Source organism: Scardinius erythrophthalmus, assembly GCF_964197995.2.
Source record: "Scardinius erythrophthalmus genome assembly, chromosome: 10".
Taxonomy (NCBI): domain Eukaryota; kingdom Metazoa; phylum Chordata; class Actinopteri; order Cypriniformes; family Leuciscidae; genus Scardinius; species Scardinius erythrophthalmus.
Genome location: NC_138230.1, coordinates 8,987,989 through 8,998,061, shown reverse-complemented (window position 1 = coordinate 8,998,061; position 10,073 = coordinate 8,987,989). Strand labels below are relative to the sequence as shown.

General features: G+C 37.3%; 1 protein-coding gene across 1 annotated transcript; it reads right to left on the bottom strand.

Moving 5' to 3' along the window:
- Positions 1 to 2,927: 2,927 nt before the first annotated feature.
- hgh1 (HGH1 homolog) lies at positions 2,928 to 10,046 on the bottom strand. The gene is made up of 7 exons (XM_081376156.1): positions 9,952 to 10,046; positions 8,688 to 9,286; positions 7,124 to 7,224; positions 6,919 to 7,017; positions 6,232 to 6,323; positions 5,434 to 5,556; positions 2,928 to 3,169 (listed from the first exon to the last, which is right to left on the bottom strand). The coding sequence occupies exons 2-7, from the start codon at positions 9,227 to 9,229 to the stop codon at positions 2,993 to 2,995; spliced, it is 1,134 nt and encodes a 377-aa protein (XP_081232282.1). The 5' UTR covers positions 9,230 to 9,286; positions 9,952 to 10,046; the 3' UTR covers positions 2,928 to 2,992.
- Positions 10,047 to 10,073: the final 27 nt, after the last annotated feature.

Here is a 10,073-nt window from a genome sequence, read left to right as displayed (position 1 = left end):
GGTTAATTCTCTTACCACCTGTTCAACATCTCGCCTCACAACCACCAACCTGCTCAGCAGAGGGCCTCATCAAACCTGAATCTCCACTTTAAAACTCACCAGGCTGTCAGAAGGATTAATATTGCCTCGGGCACCTGTGGGTTTATAAATGACTTTCAATAACATGCCATCAATGATGTAGACTCCTTTCAGTCATATTCTTAATCTATTTATCTTTTCAATTAAATTCAATAATGTTTTGTTGTTTTTTTTCAGCTAAAATGGATTTTCATCTAAACATTTAATTACAAATGATATTTAGTTTAGCAAATGCACTTAATGACCCTTATTTACACATTTCCGCAGTTCTCAGAAGCTGAAGTCATCATAAGAAGATCTAGCAGTAGCCTACCTTTTTTAAACAAAAGCAAAGTGTAAGCCCGTTTATCGGTCCAATGGCGGTTTTCCAATAATACAGGTGAAGGTCTTTGCGCTTTACTGTCTTTCCTTTTACGCAACACAACAAGATTAAATGAAATACATTTTCTCATATGCATTACCTCGTTATTTCATCTGACTCCATGAATGAAAAAAGGTTTTAATGATATCTGTGCATCATTAAGAGTGAGCTAATGCTTGACTATTCTTTAGGTTTATTTTATCCCGTTCAGATTAGGAAACTATGGCGCTCAGAGGTCCTCATGTTTTCTGTTTTTAACGCGGGTCTCACGTACACAAGCTCATCAGTTTTGGTCACTGAACAGAGGTAACTGGCTATATACCTGAGATCGGTCGCATTCACACTTACACAATCAAAGATACTTTGGTATAGCCCCCATGGAATTGCATTCACTTGAATTTAATTTAAACGTTTACTTCAGTTGAGGTATGGCCACTATTACAGATATAAGTTGACCAACATTACTTCTCTCATAATAGCTTTGGATTGGCCATGCCGTGATTTCCCACGTACACTTATCTAAAGTAACATTAAATTAAAACAGAGGTAAGACACACCCAAATTTAGATTCGTCTAGCAGGATTTTGCTGTTCTAAATGGAAATTCACGTCTTGTCTTTGCAAACCAAGTACACTTGAATTGATGGCAAATATTAGTCATCACTAATCTGACGCAAAACTTGCGGGAACATACAAATCCGTTTAATCTACTTGGGAAAACAATTGCAGAGTCAGTCAGAATAAAATCAAATGTAACAATTTATTATGTCAGGTAAATGTATCATGCAAATGTCATAATCAGTTCAAAGATAATAAACACAAAACATCAAATGCTCTGGAATAAAGAGAAAATATGCAAACCTGACATTATAAAGTACATGATGCTGAAAGTCTCGGCCGCTCTCTGCATCACAGGCTAATCTGAGTTACAGAATCGCCCCGAGCCTCTTCAGCATCTCCCTAAATACCTAAATACAGACCAAGGCAGAAACTTCTTTTCAGAAACTTCTTTTTGCATTGATCACCGTCCCAGAGTTACTGGGGACAGGGGTTGATTTACATGGAAACATTTGCTAACAATGGGAATTTGCATTGAGTTTACACCTTTGGGAGCAGGAGGCCATTTGCTGGAAGACACACCCTCCTCTGTGTGCGAGTTATCTCTAAACTCTTAAAAACCTTATTACGTTTTGGTTTACTTCTTTGGGAATGAGACCTTTGTATCAGTCGCACTGAGACATTTCAAATGATACCAAACATGTATAAAACTGTATGATAATAATTCACGTTTAAATCATATAGATTTTTGGGTGAATTTCAGGTGATCTCAGCATGAGAGAAAGGGGGTGGGGGAAGAGGGGAAGAGATGTATTCTGAGGTGAGACTTGCATCTCGAATGGTGGTGCTAACTTCACAAGAGTGAGTTCAAATGTTAATTTCCAGAAAGGTCCTTTATCTTCTCAGGGAGTGGTCGTTTCTCAGCCAGACTGCCCAGCATTTTATAATTTCTCAAGTCTTACTAAAGCAATCGCCATTTTTATGTAGCGTCGTACCGCATTTTAGCACAGCTGTAATGCTTTACTGACGCACCAGAATTGCAACTATTAATTGTATTCACTAGTTTTACCATGTTGTCACTTTTCTTCAAGCCAAGTCTATTTTAGTTGTATAAAACATAACATCTCGTTTCAAAGCAGTTCTACAGAATTGATGCCGCCAGTGAGCAACTAAAAGCTGACACTAGGATAATTTCACATACAACGAATTTCCTCAATTTAGAAGAAGACATTTAAGTTTTTTTTAAACTGTATGTTTATATATCCACACGGTAGCAGCAAACTACAATTTGCTGTCATCATAGTCATGTCTAAACAGCCCCAGATTTCAGTCTTTTACATGAACGTGTGTAGATGACAGATTACCAGCTTCAAAATACTGTACTAGTTTAACTCCACAAACTACTGAAGTTATAGTCAATGCAAGTTTTTAAGTCTATATACGTTTTAATTTGAATATAGTTTTATAATATAAATCACCCTACAGCAATTTCAAAGACGGCTAAAAATGTGGAAAAATTTTCAAGTCAGAACACCTGACTGCGATGAGTCTTTTTTTATTATCATCAAGATCCAGCTGATGCACATTCAATGTCTTTAAAGCTGCTGGAAAATCTAGCTAAAACCGGATTGGTATCAGTTGGGATCTTTGTTTTGGAACGTAGTGGCTGCATGTTTTCTAGCTGGTGGTTGAACATCCAGAACTAGACCTTTAGGATGGTATCACCTGGTATCTTCACCACCAGCTAGTCAATTACATAAACCAGCTTAGAACAGATAGAAACCAACTATGCTATCCCAAAACCAGGTTTGTGCATTTATAATCAAACCAAAGACATTACAACATGTTCTGTCCGTCATGATACTCAGGTGTTCATTGTTATACAGAGCCTTTTATTCATTGATGTTAAACATTCAACTTGATAGAGTCCATTTCAAGAAGTAAACATTTGTTTATTGTGTTTGATGTCCATTTATCCCTCCAGGCCTTCTGGAGATTATTTTAGGTTTTTCTCGGATTCCTGTTTGTCCTTTTCCATTTGTTCCTGCTCGTCCTTTTCCATTTGTTCCTGCTCTTTGGCGTCCATTTCTATCAGTTTTTCCTCCACGTCTTTGGGAATCTCCACCTCCATCAGATTCTCCATTCCCTCCTCCGGCTCGTCTCCAATCAAAACCTTAATCAAAGACGCACAAAAATTGCACATGAAACCCTAATGGAACCGAATACGTTCCGTCAGAGTCGCATATCAAGAGAAAAGTGGTAACGACGCAGGACAAGAGCTAATGAGATGCCAGACAGCACTTGAGTTTTACTGTCATTCCCAAGCACCAATTTCGGGAACCCGACAACATGGAAAAACTTCAGTAACATGATAGCTGTTAAAGTCGTGTTAGTTAGAAACTGCTGCATTATGAAAAAGCACCCATTAATCCTGGATAAATATTAGCCTCGTTCTGTGCTTGGCATATTAGCTGTTTTATTGACGCTAATTAAAATGGTTGGGTTGAGGCAAATGGCCGAACCACTGCTTCTGGCCCCGAGTTCAAAAGGGATCTCCCAGACGTTATGGAGAATATCATGCTTTAATAGGAGACCCTGTGACATCTTTTCCATGGGGCCGTACCCAAATATAAGCCTGCCACGGTGCAAGGAACAGGCTTTTTCCACCAAATTAGTGTCTCCTGCTTTTTTCGACCAAACTCATAAATCCTGGTTTTGGAGGACTGGAATTGATCTGCATACTGTCTGGGGTCTTCCAAAGCACAACAATCCACATCCACAGAAAATGTTGCATGCAACGACCTTGCAAAAGTGATGCAATAGAGATGCAACAGCAGGGGGGCGTGAGGAGGCGTCGCCCCCTAACCCGGACTATCCTGCCCCCGCAGTCACCGTGTGAAGAATGTAAAAATGTATTTTAAAGGCCCATTTTCAAATTTTGGATGGATTTTAAAGGCCTTGAAACATGCAGCATTATTCAATGTGGTCACATAATTCCCACTGAAACAGGAAGATAGGGCGGGGCATATCGAACAGCTCCTCCCCTTTTATAAAATAGCCAATAGCGTTTAGTTTCTATCACAGCTCGGCTAGAGCTGTTGAGTTCAGTAAAGCCGCAGTTTCCTCCTGATCTCTAACCGTTTCTTCTTCTAATCTCCTCCATATCACTTTAAAATACAGCATTCTGGATCTGCGGCGACTCGATCACATGATCTATGTTTCGTGTCTCTTGACCGGAGCTGCGGCGGTTCGCGTAACACTAACGTGAAACCAGACTTAATTCACATTCGCCTCAATGGAAAGATTATTTACACTGTCTGAGTCGTTCCCTATCCCCTAGATAGTGCACTATGTGCAATTGAGCATTATAATGTAGGGGGCGGAGCTTCAGATTCTAGAGAGCATTTGATTGGACAGAAAATCTGATGAGGAGCTGAAGTCCAGAGTGATGTCAACAAAACCATTGATCCATATTGGCGGAAATGAGAGACTGTTTTGACTAAGTTTTGAATGCTTATGTCTTCTAAATGTGAATTTTGTCATTGTTTTGGAGCACACTAGATTATCGATAACTGAAGGCTAACATAAGCCGCTTTCCGACCAAGTAGTTCTAGGAACTTAGTTCTAGGAACTGTCCACTTCTAAACAGTTCTAAGAACTACTCTCCCCCAAACTCGGTTTTGCTGTTTGCGTTCGCACTGGCCAAGTGGCCATAGGAACTGGTAGGAGGGGTAAGGGAGTGACGCAAGCATGGTGACTTTTATTTTGACGGCGCGACGGACCTTTATTTTGGCGGCACTGAGAACGCCAGAGCAAACAATGCTCGCATTCTCTGTGTTTATTAGTTAGCGATCTGTCTAACAGTACTGTTTAATATGTTATTATATAGAACTGTTATAGAAAGTAGACAGTATATGAAAAAAAGGTTATTAGCCTATGCCGTGTGGCTGATGTCCAGTGTTGCTAGCTGGGCAGATATACATAATCATGTTTGGCTTGGTCCCCTCAAAGTTGCGTTGGATTTTCTCTTCAGCATTTAAGGTTTAGAGACCCATCTATCACTGTTTTCCATGTTTGTATAGTTAGTTTATGGAGTAAATATATAGGCTATAATCTGTGTGTTTACGTTCTAGCTGTTTTAAAAATGGCGGGTGCTGGTGTTCCGCGTGCGTTCGGCTAATCAGCGTACACTAACGTCACGGGTAGTTCCTATAGTGCTGGTTTAGACCCTACTCTGAAGTAGGACCCAAATTAGTTCCTACAAATGGAGTTGCTATAATTCCATTTGGTCGGAAAGCGGCTATTTTCATACTAAAAGCCAAAAACATATCTACTTGGTGCAATCTTGAGCTGATTGCTTAGTGAAAAAAGCAATGTTTTTCCATAAAGGATACATGCAATGCTGCCTAAATATTTTCAGAGTAATCTTTACAATACCTGGACGAGTTTCTCACAGGCTGAAATAACATGTGGATCTTTCTCCCATTTGTCAAACTCCCTCATGATGGGATAAACGTTCTTGTCCTTCATGATCTGTCGGCCCAATCTAGTCGCTGTAAGCTGAACACAAACAGATCATTCAGAAAGTGAACTACAGAACAGACTAACCAACGTACAAGAGGAAAAATATAGTGATTATACACTACTGTTTAAAAGATTGTGGTCAGTATGGGTTTTTTAAAAATAAATTTATACTTTAGTTCAGCAATGATGCATTATATTGATTAAAAGTGGCAGTAATGACTCTTATAATGTTACAATTTTTTAAACAAATTAAAATAAATGCTGTTCTTTTAAACTTTCAATTCATCAAATAATCCTGAATAAAAATGTATCATGATTTCCACAAAAATATGAAGCGGCACAACTGTTTTCAACACTGATAATAATCATAAATATTTCTTGAGCATCAAATCATCCTATCAGAATAATTTCTGAAGGATCATGTGACACTGAAGACTGGAGTAATGATGCTGAAAATTCAGCTTTGATCACAGGAATAAATTACATTTGACTATATATTCAAATAGAAAACAGGTATTTAAAATTTTACTAATATTTCAGAATATTACTGTGTTTTTGATCAAAAATGCAGCTTTGGTGAGCAGAAGAGACTTTCAAAAACATTAAGAAATCTTACCGACCCCGAACATTTGAACGGTAGTGTATGTCAATAATTGAAACACAGGTAAATGATAGATTTGACAGGTGAAAGATATGAGATGTGGTTCATACGAGAATGAGGGTTTCTAAGAGCATTTTGCGGATATCAGGATCCTCTTCTCTCTTTTTATCCTCCGGCAGATACTGCAAGTCCACCGGCAAACCTGTAAACACAGACACTGAGTTATATGAATAAATCGGGTGTGTAATTGTTTTACTGTTAAAATAATGACACACTTCACCTTAAAGACACTGTCTGAAATGAAAATAGTAAGTATAAGCGATAAGAAAAGAGATGCTTGCCACTCGAACATACTGCAAATTAAATTAGTATTTTGGGCTAATAGTGATACAGACCATGAAAGCGCTTCAGAAAGGTCATATAAGGTCACCTATTAACTAGGAAGGATCCTCTCCTTTTTGCAATCTGCTTATTCGCTATTTTGGTCAGAAAGCATGGTGCATTAAAGAGGAGAATATGGTACATATAAACATTTCAAACAGCTTTTATGAAACCGCAAACTTTGAACTAAGATTCTAACTTAGCAAATTCACAACTTCCTGCTGTAATGGCAGTATTTCCACTCTGTTCATTCCATTTTCCTCGCACATGTTGTTGGAAATATAATAAACATCAATATGAGTAAACAACGCCATCTACTGGACAAGTGAGAGTGCTGCAACAGCAATCAAAGGAGAGTTTCTACATTTCTAACACATATGATATGAAGCACTTGGATCTGATTTAAAGAGCATCACCTTCATTCTCCTCCTCGGAGAGCTCCTCTGGTCCAGCCAATGGTAATAAAAGATACGGTAAAATATCCACCGCATCACTAAGCAGCCACTCATGATGGGCTGTAGGACAAAAATTAATAAATGCACAGATTTTTGCATTGACTTTCAATGATATCAAAAAAATCACATGCTCTCTAGAGTTCGCACAGATGATGGAGCTCTGTACCGTGGTCAAAGCAGCAGTTTCGGAGCGTTCCCACCACTCCTCCTCGTCTGGTGCTCGATCCCTCGTACTGTGTGTACGGCAGAAGCCTCTGAATCACACACCTGTACAAACACACCACAGACAATATATCACCGCCGTCATACTGTCTGTCTACTACCACTGTTTTACCATGCTTTGGAGATCTGCCATGATCATGTTTTTGTTGCATGTACCCTGATAATATCATGATTTCTTTTTTTACATGAACTATGGTAATATCAGTTTTTCCCCTGTACCACGATAATAAAAATTTTCGAACAAGTACTACGGTAATATGTTTTTTTAACCCATTCAATGATAATTCTATGTTATTTCATATATTATTTTTACTATTAATACCATGTTTTTGGATATGTTCCATGGTAATGTTTTTTTTTTAACCTGTACTATAATAATACCATGTTATTATATTTGTAATATCATAGTTTTTCCCCTGTACCATGATAATGCAATATTTTTGGGCATGTACTATGATAATATAATATATTTTTAAGCCATATCATGATAAGACCATGTTTTGGAATGGTAATATCATATATTTTTTACTCCTACCATGGTAATATTATTTTTTTGACATGTATTATATTAATATTATGGTTTTTTTTTTACTCCTACCATGATAACACCATGTTTTTGAGTGTACCATGCTAATAGAATATATATTTTTACTCCTACCATGATAATACCAAGTTTTTTTACGTACCATGGTAATATCATGTATTTTTACTCCTAGCATGATAACACCATGTTTTTGGATATGTTCCATGGTCATATGTTTTTTAACCTGTACTATAATAATACCATGTTTTTGACATGGTATTTGTAATAACTATTTGTAATATCATAGTTTTTCCCCTATATCATGATAATGCAATATTTTTGCACATGTACTATGATAATATAATGCATTTTTAAGCCGTATCATGATAAGACCATGTTTTGGAACATGTACTATGGTAATATCATATATTTTTTAACTCCTATCATGGTAATACCATGTTTCTGAAATTTTAAAAATGGTAAAAATTTTAAAATCTGAAAATGGTAATATCAGTTTTTTACTCTAACATGTTTTTTAACATGTACTATGATAATATCATATATAGGCTATTGTTTTACTCCTACCATGATAATACCATGTTTATGAACGTACAATGGAAAGTAATATCATTTTTTTTACTCCTACTATGGTAATACCATGTTTTTAAACATGTACTATGGTAATATCATGCATTTTTACTCCTACCATGATAATACTATGTTTTTGGACATGTACTATGGTAATTATAATGTATATTTTTACTCCTACCATGATAATACCAAGTTTATTAACGTACCATGGTAATATCAGTTTTTTTTACTCCTACCATGTTTTTTAACATGCACTATGGTAATATCATGTATTTTTCCTCCTACCATGATAACATCATGTTTTTGACATGTACTATTGTAATATCATGTTTTGTTTGACACATACTACAATAATACCATGGTTTTGGGAATCTGACATGTAATGATGGTGTACCTGTCCCTGTCCAGAATGAAGAGCCGTGCCTCGGGCAGCTGCGTGAGGTTAGACAGCAGGGGTCCCAGGTAGTGGAGCGAAGCTTTCTTATTGAAGCCCTGGTTGCAGAAGACTTCCACCAGTCTGTCCAGTCCGATGTCCTGCTCCTGCAGAGCTCTGAACACGTCTCTGCACGTCCGCTCGTGTCGGCTCAGGTTACTGAGGATGGTGCAGATCCGATCCGCAAACACGTACTCCGGGTCCAGTAGTTTCGGCAGCAGTTTGGCCAGTAAGCCCGTCTCTGTGACCAAAGGCTGGTGAAGAGTCTCGTCCGCTGAGAGGTTAATCAGGGCGTGAAAACAGTCCTTGACGATGGCGATGGAGGGGTCGCTGGTTAGAGTCACCAGGGCTTGGAGGAAGTCTGGTTTGGACTGCAGGTACCGGCACCCGTCCCGGTTCCCTGTGAGGCCCAGGACGTATTCCGAGGCCTGACCTTTGACATCAGCTCTGGTCTCCAGAGTGAGAAATGACAGCAGTTCTGTAGCTTCGACATCACTAAGCATCGTGGCTCTTGGGACAGACTCAAGAGTTTAATCCTGATTTTTTCCTTTTAGTCAAACCTCAAAAGAAAACACAGACAGTTTAATAATAATAATAATAATATCGGACAGTTAAAATCACAGAATAAAAAGAATAAAATCAATAATTTAAAAGATAAAATGTAAAAGTTACATTTTTCTAAAATTTCACCAAATATTTATTTCACCTTTATTTCAATAAGCAAGAACTATTTCTATTGGTTTCACAGTATTATTCAACAATAATAAGTTTTATTCAACCTGCAAAAGAAAACACTGATAGTTTAAGAACTACCTTAATAATAACAATAATAATAATAAATAATATCAGACAGCTAAAAAATAGATTAAATTTAAAAAAGTATAAAATAAAAAGAAAACTAGATTACAATTGGCATAAAAAGACTGAAAATTCCAGTCTTAGTATGTACATTTAAAAGCCATTGCATTGCCATCACTGTACCATGGTACCACAGAGTACACAGGTTTTTATAAGTAGTCAAAGTTTATTATGATAGTGTAGCATCAAAGAAGTGCAAAATAATAATCATAATAAACCGATCGCCATGTTTACTGTACTGAACAAGCACAACCAAAAATCTGACCTATCATACACCTACAACTATATAGAGCGCAGAAAATATGTGATATACAATTAATAAATTTTGTTAACATTTTTTGTATTTGTTTAAATATAATATACATACCACATTGGCGAAATACAGAAAACATGTGCGTTGAATGGACTGAGTTCCTGCTGAAGGAATTGACATATTCCTGATCCAATCAGATTACACATTACGCACTTTTTTTTCCCCGCACTGGCATA

Bases quoted from the DNA above. Each gene is read 5' to 3' on its own strand.
- hgh1 (XM_081376156.1), bottom strand. From the start codon at position 9,229: ATGCTTAGTGATGTCGAAGCTACAGAACTGCTGTCATTTCTCACTCTG. The intron at 7,225-8,687 runs GTACACCATCAT...GTGTTTGTACAG, and splicing joins TTCATTCTGGACAGGGACAG to GTGTGTGATTCAGAGGCTTC. The intron at 7,018-7,123 runs GTACAGAGCTCC...TTTGTCCTACAG, and splicing joins AAACTGCTGCTTTGACCACG to CCCATCATGAGTGGCTGCTT.